The 18,326-nt window shown below is 41.0% G+C and overlaps 1 protein-coding gene across 1 annotated transcript in view; it reads left to right on the top strand.

Annotated features, from left to right (window-relative positions):
• The window catches only part of LOC146805009 (acetylserotonin O-methyltransferase-like), a 791,837-nt gene that overhangs the window by 582,402 nt on the left and 191,109 nt on the right, over positions 1–18,326 (top strand). Inside the window, exon 6 of the mRNA XM_085622162.1 lies at positions 15,649–15,789. Within this exon, the coding sequence (XP_085478288.1) occupies positions 15,649–15,789 (141 nt within the window). The remainder of the gene's footprint in view (positions 1–15,648; positions 15,790–18,326) is intronic.

Below are 18,326 nucleotides of genomic sequence, written 5' to 3'. Positions count from 1 at the left end.
TTGAACAGTGATTCCCAAATTTAAGTGCTAGTGCTTGAATTGCGTCAATCAACATTGACAACATACTATGGTGTTATAAACATTTCTCACTTGAATGCGAAAAGAAAAATATATAGGGGCAGATCTATATTGGATATGCGCCACTTTTACGCCGCCGTTGCGTCACTTTTGTGACGCAGCGGCGGTGTAAACCCTGCACCACGTTGCGCCATATTTACATCGTGACGCATCTATGGAGATGCGTCACGATGTAAAGCCCTGCGCCACGTAAAACCTGCGTCAGGTTTCACGTGGGCGTGTCAACAGAGGGGGGGGGCCTTCCGTCGCAGGAACGCCCCTGAAAAGTGACTCAGTCAAATCTATAAGATTTGACTGAGTCACTTTCCCAACGCTGATGCGCCAAAACTCTGCGCCTGCTTGAAGCAGGCGTAAGGCTTGACGCACCATGTTAGGGATAGGGTAGGTTGGAACAGTGCTGGAGTTGCGTCGCGCTTGCGACGCAACTGAAGCACTGCGCCAACCTTACGCCATCAGATGCGTCACGCATCTGTTTATTCCTGCGCCATGATGCGCCGCATTGTAAATGCGGCGCATCATGTGTGGCGCAAGGGTAAACTTGCGTGACGCATCTTTCCTGGCGCATCCTTGCTGATTTGCAGGGATGCGCCAGGAAACATATATCTGCCCCATAATATTTCCACCATTGTTAAAAAAAACAATATTAATCATCAGCAAACAGAGCCCTGTGGTGCAAGAATATATTGCATTTGTCTTCACTGAGCACAGACATATCGCCATAAGTTAATATTTGCATGAATGCCAAATATGCCTGCAATGCCATGCTTATACGTTTATTTCAGAAAAATTATAAGTGCATGTCTCTAAAGTTAAATTGACATTTACAGTGATTCCCATAAAAGAATAGTGCAAGATTGAAAAAAGTGCTATGTGTTGTATATTGCCAATAAAATCCTAATTCACTCATCATGGAACGGCAAAAAAGTGCTTAAGTGAATTGTGCAAATACGCAATATGTTTAAAATTGATCTTCGGCATATCCATAATTTCCAACTCAGTTTGGGCTATTTATCTGTTCATATGGAATATGCTGATTGATGCAGTATGAGGTAATTGGAGAATGAATACAATAGGTGTTACATCATATGTATGAAATGAGATCTAGTAGCTGTTGGGTTCCTTTCCTTTACATAATGTATAATCGTGCATCAATATGCCTACAAATATAATATTAGAATTTGACTCCAACTGAATAAATAAATAAATAAATACTGCACAATGAACACAGGCTAAGTTCCAAAATCACTATAATATGGTACCTCCCAAGAATTCAATATAAAGTGCAAATGTGTCAACTGCATGTTGTTGTTACGCATATCTGTACAAATCCATAAAAATCTATAAATATCTGTAAAAGTCTATAGGAAGGTGTGCAGATCTTCTGTATTGTTAAGACCTCCTGGCTGCTTAGAGTCAAATTCTAAAATATATGGGGACAGATTTACAAGCCCCATGCGCCACTTTTGCGCCGCCGTTGCATCACTTTTGTGACGCAGCGGCGGCGCAAAGCTAGCGCCATGCTGCTGCAGATTTACAACGTGACGCATCTAGGGAGATGTGTCACGTTGTAAAGTCCTGCGCCACATTAAACCCGTGTCAGGTTTAATGTATGCAGGGTGGGCGTTACTTCGGAAAAAGCCTCGGAAAAGTGACGCAGTGAAATCTACAAGATTTCACGCAGTCACTTTTCCGACGCTGGTGCATCAAATCCTTATGCCTGCTTCAAGCAGGCGTAAGGCATGACGCACTTTGGGGCAGATTTATGTTTCCTGGTGCATCCCTGCAAATCAGCAGGGATGCGCCAGGAAAGATGCGTCATGCAAGTTTACCCTTGCGCCACCACAGATGCGCCGCATTTACAATGCAGAACATCGTGGTGCAAGGGTAAACAGATGCGTGACACATCTGATGGCATAAGGACTGCGCATTGCTGGAGTCGTGTCGCAAGCATGACACAACTCCAGCAATGCTCAGGGGCTGTCCATACCGAACAAGCTGCGTCATGCCTTACGCCTGCTTCAAGCAGGCGCAGGGTTTTGACGCACCTGCATCAGAAAAGTGACTGCGTGAAATCTTGTAGATTTCACTGCGTCACTTTTCTGAGGCTTTTTCCGACGTAACGCCCACCCTGCATACATTAAACCTGAGGCAGGTTTAATGTAGCGCAGGGCTTTACAACGTGACGCATCTCCCTAGATGCGTCACATTGTAAATAAGGCGCAACATGGCGCATGGTTTACGCCACCGCTGCGTCACAGAAGTGACGCAATGGCGGCGTAAATGTCTCGCAAGGGGCTTGTAAATCTGCCCACATGTTAGGGATAGGGCAGGTTGGAACAGTGCTGGAGCTGCGTCGTGCTTGCGACACAACTTCAGCACAGCGCCAACCTGACGCCGGCAGATGCGTCACGCATCTGCTTGTCCTTGCGCCACAATGCACCGCATTGTAAATGCGGCGCATCTGCGGTGGCACAAGGGCAAACTTGCGTGACGCATCTTCCCTGGCGCATCCCTGCTGATTTGCAGGGATGCGCCAGGGAACATAAATCTGCCCCATGGGGGCATAGTTACAAGCCCCGTGCGCCACTTTTGCGCTGCCGTTGCATCACTTTTGTGACGCAGCAGCGGCGCAAAGCTAGCGCCATGCTGTGGTAGATTTACAACGTGACGCATCTAGGGAGATGCGTCACGTTGTAAAGCCCTGCGCCACATTAAACCCGTGTCAGGTTTAATGTATGCAGGGTGGGCGTTACGTCGGAAAAAGCCTCGGAAAAGTGACGCAGTGAAATCTACAAGATTTCACGCAGTCACTTTTCGACGCAGGTGCGTCAAATCCTTACGCTTGCTTCAAGCAGGCGTAAGGCGTGACGCACCATGTTAGCGATAGGGCAGGTTGGAACAGTGCTGGAGTTGCATCGCGCTTGCGACACAACTTCAGCACAGCGCCAACCTGACGCAGGCAGATGCATCACGCATCTGCTTGTCCTTGCGCCACTATGCACCGCATTGTAAATGCGGCGCATCTGCGGTGGCGCAAGGGCAAACTTGCTTGACGCATCTTCCCTGGCGCATCCCTGCTGATTTGCAGGGATGCGCCAGGGAACATAAATCTGCTCATCTAGTTTCCAGGCGTCTTAATTTGCCTTACCAGTCCTCACCTCTCTTTTGGGCCGCTACTGACTCAATAGCATAATATTTGAAATGTTTGAGGTCACTATCATGATGTTCCCTGAAATGTCTGGCTACTGGGTAACTTGCGTCATTGTTTGTGATGGCCCGCATATGTTGCAAAATTCTATTATGTACTGCCAACTTCGTGCTGCCTATGTATTTCAGTCTACAACTACATTGTAAAACATACACTGCAAATTCTGTTTTGCATGTGAGATGTTGTGTAATAGTTTGTGTCTTGTTGCTAAATGCTGTTTGGTACGAAGTGGAATTGATGCCATAATTGCAAGCTTTACATATCGGACATCTAAAGAATCCTCTCCTGTCTGTCAACCATATAACTTTTCCCTGATTCTCTGAGCTGCTTTTGACTAGTGCGTTACCCATACTAGCCTTTTTTCTAAAAGCAATAGATGGGTTTTTAGGTAAATGCCTGCCTATTATTGGGTCATCACGTACAATGGACCAGATCCGTCTAATAATAGCTCTAAATTGTTTTTCCTGTTTAGAAAATCCAAGGATTAGTCTGGTTGATTCGGCTATCTCTTGTTTGTCATTAGATCTACTTTTCTTCTTGGAGCTATATTGTAGCAGATCTGTTCTTGCCCTTTCCTTAGATTTAATTATGGCTGCTGTTGTTTTGTAAATTTTTGTAAAAAAGCGTGCGCGACATTCTGCTTGTTTGATATTAGCATCATCCTCATTACTACAAATACGTCTTATACGCAGCCTTTCCCCATAAGGGATGCTGTTGATGAGGTGAGCTGGGTGCGGATTTGATGCAAGTAGCAGTGTATTGCCTGCTGTGGGTTTTCTAAACAGTGTTGTGGTCAGACAATTATTTACAATTTTTATCTGCACATCTAAAAATGTAACTTCTGTTTTAGTCATTGTAAAATTAAATTTAAGATTGACACCATTGATATTAAGTTGGTGTATAAAATCCATAGCACTTTGTTCGGTACAACACCATAAAATAAACAGATCATCTATATATCTAAACCATGATATGACCTTAGATGAAAACACATGTTCATATTTCCTCATGAGGACCAGTTCCTCCCACCAGCCCATAAATAAACAGGCAGAGCTTGGGGAAAATCTGGCCCCCAAGGCAACTCCTTGGATTTGCTGGTACATTTGATTATTAAAGGTAAAAAGGTTGTTCTCCAAACAGAAAAGTAACATGCTGATTAACATTGTGTTGTATTGTGCAAATCTTCTCGGTCTATTTGATAAAAAATAGTCCACAGCCCTGATGCCATCCCTCTTCCTAATACATGTATAAAGAGATGAAACATCCAGGGCTATGAGTAAATATTCAGAATTCCATTGAATATCCTTGACCTTTCACAAAAAGTCACAGGTATTTTGCACATAAGATTTCAAGCTTTTTACATGTTCCTGTAAGAAACAATCTATGTACCTGGATATATTTTCTAATGGTCCATCGCATGCAGCAATAAAGGGTCTACTAGGCGGCCTTAATATGTTTTTATGGACCTTAGGGACAAAGTATAATCGGAGTAGATGGGTATTCTTTCTTTAAAAACATGTATTCGTCCCAGCTGATTAGACCCAAACTTTTCCATGCAAGAAGTTGCGAGAAAAATTGCTCCTGTGTCTGTTTATTCCAAAATAGTACTTTTTCTATAACAATCTTGGTCATTTAATTGGCTATAGGCTTCTTTCAAATATTCATCCAAGGGCCATACAAATATGTTCCCATCCTTGTCTGCATTTCTTATGACCACTCTTTTTTCTTTTTTCAATTTGTCGATAAGTTGGTGGTAACTTCTTTCATGATAAGATATTTTCATTTTAGATCTGTTAATGGTGTAATTCAGCTTCTCAACCTGTGCAACAATCTGCTCATTGAATACACCCAATGCATCACGAGGCATAATAGGTACAAATTTAGACTTTGCTTTGAAAGGAGTATTAGGTTTAGCGGTTGTATTGGTGAGGACACTTTGCTCATGACCATTCTCTTCCTGTGATGTTATAATGCCACTTGCATTGACCAGATTTAAATTCCCCATTTGTAATTCTTGCATATCTTGTAGCAGGCCTATATCAGAGACAGTTAAGCCTGGGGATTCTGCATTGGTGTTTGTTGGCTCATCGTTTTCAGTCAAATCATTAGCTGTTCTTTGTCGATGGAATTTTGCGAGCTTTAATTTTCTAATACATTTATAAATGTCCGCCCTAGTTTGCGTAGAATCGAAATTCGATTCAGGGCAATAGGATAATCCTAATGACAGAAGTTGTTGCTCAGCAATAGCAAGATTGATATTGGCCAGATCAATAATGGAATTTGCTTGAATGGGGCTTGGGCTTGTGCATTAGTGGTCATATGGGAAGCGTCCTCTGTGATTCCCTCGTCCTCTTCCTCTTTTCTTGTTTTCTCCCCTTTTTCTCTGGGCTTCTCTTCTTCCCCTTTGCCTCTGGGCATTCGTGTTGCCACGGGTCCCTTGTTGCGGGGTCGTAGTGTTTCCCTTTGGCTCCTTTTTAAAATGTCCAACTCTTCCCCCAATGTTGATCTTATAGTGTTTTGTTCCTGTCTTCTTCTTGCTGTTTCAATCTCTGATTCACTATCTTGTGCAGAGCTTAAGTCAGACATTGAAACAGATTCAGCTTGTTGCTGGTTCATGTCCTTTGTATCAGAGCCCTGCAATCGTCGGTTGGCTGTTGCTTTTCTTAGCGAGTTGTATCTTCGTGCAAATGTACATTTTGCCCTTTAGCGTAGTCATCTCTGTCTCGCCTACATTTGTATGTTTTCCTCATCTTTATTTTCTCTTCTTCTTTGTTTAATCTGATTGTCATCTCATCGTGCAGCTTTTGTCTGCTCTGGGGATCCCCTGCTGCTTGATCTCATTATCCAGCACTTCTATCTTGGCTTGAAGGTCAGCTCTATCGATCTCTGCGTACTTCACTAGTATCTCCACTAGTCTACGTGAAGACTCAAGATTGCATTGTGCTCACTCGGCCATCAAGACTGGGTTAGGTGCCTCTTTGCTGGGGGCGATCATGATCCGGAGGCCCCTGGGGATCCTCCCCACATCAAGGTACCTCTGAAGCAATCGAGCCTCCCACCACTTAGATTGTTCCTGACCCATCAGCCTTTCTAATGTGCGGTAATTGTCTTTTAATCCTTTTCGTTCTACCAATATTTTGCACATTTGCATCATTAGTTGCACCTTGTATGGCTCCTTTCCTCTGCTGCTATGTCTCTGTTCCTAAGCGTGTCAGCGGACATGATCGGTGACCTTTATGTTTGTTTAATGTCCCATTCGGAAAGACTCCTAATCTGGCAATGCCAATGGAATATCCTAGGGTGCACACCTCCCCTCCTGCATGTAACATATATTCCGTACCTGAATTCGGCTGACAGTAGGCTGGAAGATTCTGCTCCCGATGTCGCTCCTCCGAGCAATCTTCGAGTGTATGGCCTCCTCGCACAAATTATTTCCTATCAGATAACCGTTCCGTTGTACTGCAGGGGGCTCTGGTTTACTCTGTTAAGGGAAAATAATCTGAAGTGCCGGTGGGGTCCCTGCCGACACAGCTCTGCGAGCCCACAGAGCCAATGGCAGAGGATACCGGAAGAACGACTTGCTGATCCGGAGCCACTTGCTGGGAAGGGGGTCCACGGGCCAGAGGCAACCTCTCCGATAAATATCCAATCTCTCGTTAGCAACTTCTCCTCCAAACGAGATCCATTTTAGTGTATATATATATATATATATATATATATATATATATATATATATAGTCGTGGTCGGGAGAGTTTGCGAATTCACCGCATCCCTAGTGATCAAAACTTTTTCTTTTTCTAATTTCTCGGGAACTACTGACCAGATTTACACCATTGAAAAAAAATTTGCTTTCTGAACCAAGACCTACCTTTTTGCCAAATTTTGTGTAATTTGTTTCAGCAGTTCGGGCTGTAGCTTTGCCTAAAGTTTCCTATGGAAATTAACATGGGGAAAACGTGTTTTGGGACCCCCTTTTTTCTCAGCCCCCACTTGACGAATCACTCCGAAACTTTCAAGACAGGAACTGACCAGAGCGCCTCACTAGTTTTGAAAATTTCGCGAAGATTCGTCAACAAAGCCAAAGTTATTGGGAAAACAAAAAACACTTTTACTATGGAAACTAGGTCCTAACTATAACTACCTACTGGTGACCGCCAGTAGGTAATATATACATATATATCTATATCTATATATATATATATATATATGCCATGAGAGCTCACAAACTACAGGAATACGTTTTGCATGCTGAATAAATCCCTTCTTGTGCCCAGAGCATGTGTCCCGCTGATTTTTCAAAAAGGTCAGCATTTGGTGGTGAAGTATAGCCGGTTTTCGCTGATACCGGCAGGGGCACGCCCTCTCGTTCTGGAGCTCCGCGTAATCAGCAAATTGTTGGTGCAGTACGAGGAGTACAAACGCGGCGCCCCCCCAAGCTGAGATATTTCCATTTGGATATTATTAAGCGAGGGGAGAGAGGAGGCGGCATGGTGCTGCCTGATAAGGGCACAATCAGAGGGTTCGGCGGGACCATCATCTCCAGGACTTTGTAGGTGGAGTGCAGCACAGCGCCAGGAAATTGGGGACATTATCATTTGTTCAGAGTTCCATATCACTGGATTGTGGAACCTCGTGGTGACTGCAAGTACCATGATGCATTGGACTTGGAATTTAAACGCAATTCACACACCTGCCTGTGGGAGGAGGAGCTTAGAGTCCACTTCAAAGGGAGTGGTCTCTCGAGTCCACGAGGAATCAACAGCCTGTGGGACCGGCACTGATGACGGCCATTCCGGCCAGAAACGCGTCTGCCATGAGAGCTCACAAACTACAGGAATACGTTTTGCATGCTGAATAAATCCCTTCTTGTGCCCAGAGCATGTGTCCCGCTGATTTTTCAAAAAGGTCAGCATTTGGTGGTGATATATATATATATCTATATCTATATATATATATATATATATATATATATATATATATATATATATATATATATATATATATATATATATATATATATATATATATATATATATATATATATATATATATATATATATATGCAGAGAGGTGGCCACACCCCTTTTACACCTCTCTGCAACTCAGCTCTGTGGTGCTTACTGGAGGTTCCGTGGTTGGCTATCAGTCTATGAACAATTCCCAATCTAAAACGTATCAGCAGAAATCTATTAAAATTCCCTGGCGTGCGCCTTATATAGGGTTGGATTTTAAATGTGGTCAGAGTAAGATGGTGTGCCTGAACAGTTACTTTATTCATCTCACTTTTTCTTCTCATTTCTTCCATGTGATATAAGCATCTATCTATTAAATCTTTCCTTTGTACTAGGCAAAGACTTGTAGGATCTAAAAAATATTCGGGATAACCTAGGCTAAACATAAAATTTCTGACGCACTCAAGCCATCTAATGTGTTTCGCCCCTTCCAACCTGCAACTATCTTCTAAAATCTGTTTATTTAACAATGTCTGTTCAGAAGTCCAAATCCTATTCCACAACAGGACTGGCTAAATTTTGCAAATATCCGTTATATAGGGCATACCTAATTCAGAGTGGCAGATAAAAGTGGAGGTACTCTCGGGAACCGACAGCAGATACCTAAGAAACCTGTTCTCCACAAGTCCATCAGTGATGCCATCAGTGATGTCACTGACCATGTCATGAATGTTTTAATATGTGACGTCATCATCAGAGCATTGCGTAGGCGCGAGTTATAGTCAGCTGAACTAACTGTAACGGTGGAATTTCTATGGTTTTGTAAGAGTGAAATGTCCAGCTAACTATAACGTCCCTGAAACCTATGGTTTTTTCAGTGAATTTCTAAGGTTTTTTAAATGCTAATTTCTAACTATAACGTACCTGAAACCTATGTTTTTTTCAGCGAATATATATATATATATATGTATATGTATATGTATATGTATATATATATATATGTTCCAAAAGATGCCCCCAGTTTAGAGACGCCACTCCACAGCAGATGGTTCACTGAGCCTTTATTCATAAAACCGGCACAATAATTCCAATTCATTCACAAGCCCTGACGCGTTTCAAAGCCACTGCTTCTTCTTCATAGGGCAAAGGGCATATATATATATATATATATATATATATATATATATCACGCACAACAATCTTCTTCACAGAAAGACTCGCGCTCAGAATGAAACCAGAAATGTATTCAGCAAGGTTACGCGTTTCGACAGCCAAGCTGTCTTGATCATATATATATATGGGTATATGATTCAAAAGAAGTTGCCATCGATGAAAATGCACTCCCAAAACAAGTTTATTTCCTCCTTTTTCCACAGCAAAGTCAGCAAAGAATAGCAGATTCAAAAGGTCAGGCCTTACGCGTTTCAAGCCTACACAGCTCTTATTTAAAGGCCAATGTCGAGTGAGGCAGTCGAAAACAAAACTGAAACCTGTTTGCAATTAAATACATTCCACCTCCAGTGGGCCTCAGGGTGAGTTTGTCCGAAGCATTATGGTGTTGGTTATTCAGCTTCACAATTTGTTTCCCAAATAGGTTTTCCTGAGTTCAACATTAAACAAAACACTATGTGCAAAACCCCAGTGGGTGAATTAGGAGTAAAATACTGTTTTCTGGGTGTTCCTCAGATCCTGTCGTCCCAAAAGTGGCTGAGAATCAAAGCCACTCAAGGCCTGCCACTTTTGGGATGACAGGCTCTGAGGAACACCCAGCGAAACTATATATATTTTTATGCACCTCAGGGATTCTCTGAAATATAGAAGAAGGAGAAACAGAGATCATGGCTGGGGAGAATAAGAAACAGAAAGATTACCTCAGCCGAAAAGCGGTGATAATTTTATCACTATATTAGCAAGGTCACGCTATCATGCGAAACCTTGCCTTAGCGCCTGAATTCCTAACGCCCATCTTTGCATCTCTAATGAGATGCAAAGTGGGCGTTCCTCCCCAGGATAACGGGAGAAATGTCGCTAAGCGACATTTCTCCTATTATCAAGCCTCACGCAAAGCAGCATAGTGACAAGAAAAGTAGCGATAACCTCTGTTATCGCTGCTTTCCATACGCCTGCTTTGAAACTGACTTCGACATGATATTCTATGGAAGGTGGATATCATGGCTAAGTATGTGAGGCCCTATCGGCAAGCTATCGCCAAACTTCGTGGGATTATAACTGGGTTACTAGTGATAATCACACGTTTGGCAGTTAGCGCTAGGATTTTTGAGATAAGCGTTGCTAATAGCACGCTATCTCAGCGATAAAAATCCATGCTAGCCGGCGATAATTATCATAGCGCTAAGTGCGCTTAGCGATAATTATCGCCGGTTGTTGCTGATATGCCCCTTAGTTCTATAGTAAATGTACTACATCATCTATACATGCATACAATAAATGTTACAATAATGTGATTTATAGTAATGAGAAATGAGTGAGAATGTTTGAGATCCCATTTCAGAGATGCATATGCAACCCCGGTGTGAAGTCTTATAATTCACCTATGAGCCACATGTCACTGACATTATCAGCAAAACACTGATGTGAAGGAGGTGACTTAAAAAATATATTACTATTGTATGTGCTTCCAGGAAAGGTAGAATACAGATCAGTGAACCTGCCACTAGCATAGCAGGTAGCTTGCACGTTGAAGGAGCGCCAGCTGTGTCTATTGCGGAAAAGGTGTTTTCCTGTGGTGAGAGAGCTGAAGTAAGTGCCATTTAGGTACAATCGATGCATCCAGCAAATAAAGGTAATGAGAAAAAGCATAGAATTCCCCTGCCATCCTTTGGCTTACCTCAAGTGACTGTGGAACGGTGATATGCTGATACAATCTGCTACTGATGCATCTCAGTTCCTGATGCAAGCATCAAGCTCAGCTTGCCAGTGAGGTGTCTACATTGTCAGATATAACCCTCTAGAAAGGTCCATTGGCCATGGAACAGTCTGCAACCACCTAAACACTTCAGGGTAGCTCAAATAATAGAGATTCAAAAGGATGGCCAAAGCTGCTAATACATTAACTGACAAAGTGAACACAAAAGTAATTGTGTGCTCCAACTCATTTCTCATGTGGTCAGCCTGCATGAGGTTGGGTTGGTGTTGTAAAATCGCCTGCAGCAGGGTGGTGGAGTCCTGGCTCATCATTAGCATTAGCAGGTGTAGTCTAAATATTGAGATCCTTGTTGTAATACCTTTTAAAGGAATGTCTAATTTAACAATATTGGTACATTTTTCCACATTGCATTATACATTTAAAAAAAGTTAGTAAAGTCACAAAACAATCAATCGATTCTTTCTATTATTCTACTAATGTTCTTTGGTACCTCATTGTTTTCTGTGTTGCAGCACCATTGGTCAGCAATGTGAAGGGCTTGAATTATACACGGGCTTGACCAGAGTACATTTGAGTCTGTTTTGTCTCAATTAGAGCCGTAGTGGAATTAAATGTGTATTTTGTGAATTGCAATTGTCTTACTCATTTGTGATCGTGTTTTTGTGTTAGCGAATTAATGTCCATTAAGTACACCTATTTGTATTAGTTTGTTCCCATTTTCCAGCCACTTCCCGTTGACCCTCCCTTTCTACAGAAATGTATGCCTATGTGGATGGAGAGCTCCACCTGTGTGGTGGAGATATCCTTATAGAAACAATAGGAAAGTTGGAGGCACAGATGTGTAACCAGAGTGAAATGTATTTTATAGTGAGTACATTGTACAACTGGAGCAATAATGTGGATACTCCAAAATATGGTTTGTGACTAGAGCCCATATTCTAATGTTCCTATCCAAAAAATATTTTAGGTTATATCAAAAGACCTTTATTTTGCTCAATCAACAATATAAAGTACACAAAAATGCTCTCTTATTCCTAAAATTCTAAATACATACAGACAACTTTGTCATCAAATACATTTACATGATAAAAACGTCTTCAATATAAAAGATCCAGAGTAATTCCATAAGAAAACTTTCCTCTGAAAATTTCAGTGCCTTAATCCTAATATACCTTATTGAGTACAAGCAGGAGACAGAAAAAATGATACAATTATGGGTATATGTCCTATATAAAGTTAATGCTGTTTGCCGCTCAGTGATACCCAAACAGCAACAAAGGGGAAAAAGCCAATGGGAATGCTATCTAGAATAAGCTTTAAAAAAGAACAAAACATGTTCATCATTCTCAGTTGATGGAAAACACTTAGCGCAGGTATTAGAAGTAGGTTCTTTTTTATTTCAAGAGTCAGAAAGACCAGCCAAGGGCAAACTTCCCAAACAAAATTGGATATAAAATGTTCTTGCAGCAGGATTTGTTGAAAAAAATCCATAAAAGGCTTGAATTCAGGATCACATTTCAACGTCAAAGAGGAGTTCACTAAACTGCCCTTGGTGGGCATAGCAATCTTTGCTCCTAACACGTAATTTCAATAACTTGTTTTCACCTTTTCTCTATCAGTACTAGTTAGTTTAATAGGATTGAACCAATAATCATTTAGGCCCAACTTGAGGACCCATGTTTTTATGTGCAGTAGCCAAAGGATGTTACTCATTAGAAAACTCTCTTTTAGAACTCTTATGCAATCCCTATAGGGACCCAAGTACTCATTCAGCCACAGCCTGATCCAGTACAAGATGGGTTCAAAAGGAAGCCACATCCCAAATTGACCTGAGATAAAGTTCTAGTCTTTCTGGTAGTGTCTGGGCGCTTCAAGAGAAGAAAATTTAAAGCGTCCTCACAAGTCTGCCCGTACAAAACAGCTCCACAAGCTTCACTCCTATATATCTCAATTAGGGGGGGGGGGATAGCAAAAGTAGATGCCCTATTGGCAGTCCTTAAGATAGACCCAGCCCTCTGTTTCAAGAATAGCACACCTTTTCTATTTGCTAACTGTGATCATCACTTATTCTCACTCCAGATAGTCAAATTCCTTCACTCTATCCAGTGTCCAACCCCCAAACAATACCTTGCCATTTATTTTTTCTTGTGACTAAAAACCATGTGTTCAGTTTGATCACTATTGATCTCTATCCCACGTACTTTGCAAAACAGGTTAACATTCACCAAAAGATTGGAAAGCTCCTTTGGGGTTTTGGAAAGAAGCAAGGTGTCATCTGCGAAGAGGAGACCTGGTATTTTATGTTCTCCCATTTTGGGTGAATCATTTTCATAATCAAATAGCTAAGGAGTGCATCCATTTATAAATAAAAGAGAGTAGGGGCCAAGATGCACCCTTGTCTAACTCATCTTTTAATAGAAATGGCCTCAAGCAATTCTCCTTCTGGTCCCCTCCTCACTCTTGCATAGATTTCTGAGCACAAAGCTTTTATTAGAAACAATAAACCCATAGGGACCCCTTCACCTTGTAGGGTTTCCCATAACTTTCTTCTTGCAACATGATCAAATATGGCACAGAGGTCCACAAAACCAACAAATGACGACCCCGATCAATGTCTACTTTCTTCCGTTTAATAGATAGGAACTGCATTGTCTGATCAATTTACTAGTATTTTGGTGCAAACTCGCCTGACAACACTTGACTTAGGGAAATCCATTCTCATAACCTACTCAGAATCTGCCTGCTATAAACTTTCTGTCCATTATCAGTTAGACTTATTATGAGCATATAATTCCCAGTGGTTAGTCTATCTTTCTTTTTATGTATGGGAATTATTAAACCTCCTTTCCAGGAGCTCAGATCAATAAAGCGTTTGACCAGGAGTTTATATACTGCCCCCAAATCTCTGGTCTGGAGCACAATGAATCCACCTGGACTCTATCCAACCAAGGCGCCTTCCCTACTTTTTGGGTTTGTATGGCAACAAATGTTTCCTCTGGAGTAAAGGGCCTCCCCACTTACTCCAGGATGTCATTACCTCCCTGGTATGGAATAACTGTTTTGGCTTGATTGGTCTTATTATCAGCGTATAAGATTGAAAAGTGTTTGATCCACTTTTCTGACCCTATTTGACAATCAGGGCAAGATGACTGTCTACATCCATTTTGTGCTACCAAATGCCAAAAGCACTAATTGTCCCCTTGTTTGGTGGCAGCTTTCAATTCATCCCAGATCCCAGCATCCCACCGAGCTTTGCAATCTTTAATAGTCTTGCCATATTCCTGTCACTTAACGACGATCACTTTTCTTTGATTAATGTTCAAGGCTTGAATCAGAGCCTTCTTGGCAATTTTGCATGACTCATCAAACCATTCATTTGCACACGTTTTGTATAGGGCCCTGCTCCTTTTACAGTATTTTGTGAATATATTTCCCAATTTATCAAGGAGACTATTATGGAGGCTCATGAGCTGGGATAGGGTCAAGGTCTGTATCTTTAACACTTCCGATTTGCTAATAACAATATTATAAAAGTCAAGAATAGCTTTATTGGACTTAGCAACAACCTCCCACCGGATATTCCAATTATTGTTCGTCAGGGCAATGGGTGTTGATAACAAAGCATTTCCTATGAATTCCAGATCCCTTATTCTTGCCTGTTCCCACTGAAGTGTAATCGGAAAATAGTTGCTCTCTTGATGATTGCCAAGTTTCCTATTTCTAATTTCATGCCACCCCAACAAATCGATCATAATGTAATCAATGTGGCTATTGCAGTTAGTCCTCGTGAATGTGGGTTTAACAACTGCATCTGAGGGAGAACAGCCATTGCAAGGTCTCAACCCATGGGCAGCCATAATGGCCACAATCTGAAGAGCAGCTGTGCTCATCTTAGGGAGTTTTCTTTGATCAGGATAAGAAGGAATCCCCCAGCATTTATCTTCTTTCCTAAATAAATCCATGAAGAGGATATAGACTTTCCTGACCACCTAAAGATAACGCACACAAAGGAGAACTTAATCCCTATGATAGGGAGAATAATGAAAACCGAATTATCCTTTTCTGCACAGCAAATAACCCTAACTTCCTGGTTGATGAACTTCACTCTTAAAGCAGGTACACCACCCCTTACCCAGATATACACAATTCACTGGGAGGGCTAATATTCTAATATGCAACTAATTTATACACTATTACTAAATATGCCAAGCACCACATATCAGGAATTACTGACAGGCATGAAGTAGAAAACTAATAACTACTATCCACAAATAATAATCATGTTCTTTGAACTGGCAATGGTTGGAACACTCCTTAAAATATGTCCTTACACATCAATGCAAAGCTGTTGTTACCTTTTCAATCAAGCCTCAAGATGAAAGCTTTCCTTGTCACTGAGTATTGTCCTGCACATCAAAAATCACTTCATTCGGTTTCTTTCCATCAGACAATTGGAAATTCTTTAAAAACTCATGCAAGTCAAAAGCTAACTTTTCTCCTGGATTTTGTTTTCCTCTTTAAGGCAGCACCGGAGAACTAGCCAAGCAATGTCTTTTGGGACATCCAAATTCTACAGCAATCATCTATGATTTGCCTAAAGTTGTACAAACTGCAAAGAAGCACTTCATATCTCCAGATGAACATCAAGTCCAGTTCCTTGCAGGTAAGGTTATTGTTCATCTGTGGTGAACTAGATCAAAATCTAATTGCAGCATTTTCGCCAAAGTACATGATGGCAACAAGAAAATGAACAGAACAAGACACCAGCTAATAGACAAAATTAGGTTTGTATTACACATGTAATCAACATGAGATGATTTACGTATGATTCAGTAGATCAAAGTCAGAAGAAGCCCTTCCTGAAAATATCATAAAATATAAACTTTGTGATTTGTCCAGGGATTAAACTAAACTGACAGAAGAATGCTGACACATTTCAGGGCTTCTATCAAGCCAAAGGTGGTACCGTAGATTTAGAATCTGATTTAGGCTTTAGTGCACAGTACTTATTCCTTCAGGCTGATGAAGAAAAAAACCTCTGCCACCCTGATGAACTACTACCATAGGCCAAACTTAGAGAAGACTGCCAGTCCAGTGGCCATTTCTGTTGTCACTGCAGTTCCTTACACTGTACAAAAAGATTGATAGGTGGCCACATGTCTCTAAATGAGGCAGGCAGACCTAGGGTTTGGGGGCCATGATTGTCTTTTGTGTTTGCAACAGAGTACCATGTTCGCCAAACTGTAAATCAGGCCATTGGTGATTTCCAAACCTGGCAACATTGAAATGCCTACCCCTAGCCATGTTAACCTGTCAAACCATTCCCTCACTTTATTTGACATTATTGAGATATCAGTCTGAGAGGTGTGGGCCCTTCATCATATCAAATTTGTTTATGAACCACTTTCTTCCACTGTATATACCTCCTTCTATTGACCTCACCAAACTAAATAAGCAATACTGTGATAAAATATATATCATATTTATTAATCGTGCTCCAGCCAAAAATATATGCAAATATCTGAAAAATAAATCTCATTGGTTTGAGTTTAGCAATCAGACAAAGATCCTGTGTTACAACGCAAAAAAATAGAGAAATACACCCTCTCACTCTAAAACCTCATCCCTACATTAGGAAAAAAGATTGGTAAAACAGTCTGTTTTCAAGTAAAAACTGTAATTTTTAGTCCCAAACTTCAGAATGGTGGAAACAGAAATTAGGCCTAACCATAATCCTGATAACCTGCAGAAGTGCCATAGATTAGTGACAGTTCTAACTCTCCCAACTAAACCCTTCGGGCCCGATTCACAGAACTAACTTAAGACAAAATCCTAAACTTAGTACCATTTTGGTATTCACAGAAGGCACTTACTCATTTTGGTATTCACAGAAGGCACTTACTCATTTCGGTATTCACAGAAGTTAGGAGTCCTAACTTTAGGACTCCTAAATGCCTTCTGTGAATATCGAAAGTCTTAAAATTAGGATTTTTCTCAGTTTAGAAGTAGTAAAGTTAGGACTCCTAACTTTAGGACTCCTAAACTGACAAAAATCCTCATTTTAAGACTTTCGGTATTCTCAGAAGGCATTTAGGAGTCCTAAAGTTAGGAGTCCTAACTTTACTACTCCTAAACTGAGAAAAATCCTAACTTTAAGACTTTCGGTATTCACAGAATGCATTTAGGAGTTCTAAAGTTAGGACTCCTAACTTCTGTGAATACCGAAATGAGCAAGTAAGTGCCTTCTGTGAATACCAAAATGGTAGTAAGTTTAGGATTTTGTCGTAAGTTAGTTCTGTGAATCGGGCCCTTCAGGTTCATCTTTAGGGGTAGATAGAAACACTGTGTAGATGAAAGGGGGACTGGGAAATTATTTGAGACTGCACTTTGATAGCCATACCAGAGAACTCCTATTCAACTCAGTACTTAAGTCATTAGTCTTTATAAATATTTTCTCTCCTAGTTGCAAAGAAATAACAGATATGTGAAAAGAGACTTTTCATTTACTTCTGGCCTATATTCAAAACTAGAGAAAACAATACTAAGAAAACAATGGGACTACAACCAAAAACTGTGAGAAAATATATGAAAAATATGTAACAATTTCTAAAATAAGTAATAATTGTCAATCAATGAATCACGAAAACAAGAAATTAAGAAAATATGTTATGTGAAATATAAGGTGAATCATACTATAAGAACAACAGATCATATAAGATAATGTTTTATTACATAGAAAACTTGTTATGAAAAACTTTTGTATAACAATTGTATATGGTTTAAACAATTTAATATATTTGCAAAACGGATACGCAATGGATAAAATGTTGTGAGGTTACTAAGGACATTTCGCTCAACAGCCGCCATAAGCTGCTGCATTTTAAATTTCTTCGGCTGGCTTATTTTACACCGGCCATGGCACATAGAATAGACACCAGCAGGCCGCACAGTTGTTTGAAATGCGCGACTCCACATGCTGATTTTTTCCATCTGGCGTGGTCCTGTCCCCGCTTGCAGCCCTACTGGGCAGCGATACATGATACATTGGGGACGATAATTGGTCTTCCACTGGTTCCACTCCCTGAAATAGCATTTTTGGGGTACACAGTCCAGATCCCCCCAAAGGTCAGGAAATTTGCTGCATTGGGACTCCTACTGGCTAAAAGAGAGGTCGCCATTCACTGGGGCTGGAAAACATTT

The sequence above is a fragment of the Triturus cristatus genome, chromosome 8 (assembly GCF_964204655.1).
Source record: "Triturus cristatus chromosome 8, aTriCri1.1, whole genome shotgun sequence".
In the NCBI taxonomy this organism is placed as follows: domain Eukaryota; kingdom Metazoa; phylum Chordata; class Amphibia; order Caudata; family Salamandridae; genus Triturus; species Triturus cristatus.
Note: the sequence above shows the minus strand (reverse complement) of the source record. Positions and strands in the feature narration are given on the sequence as shown.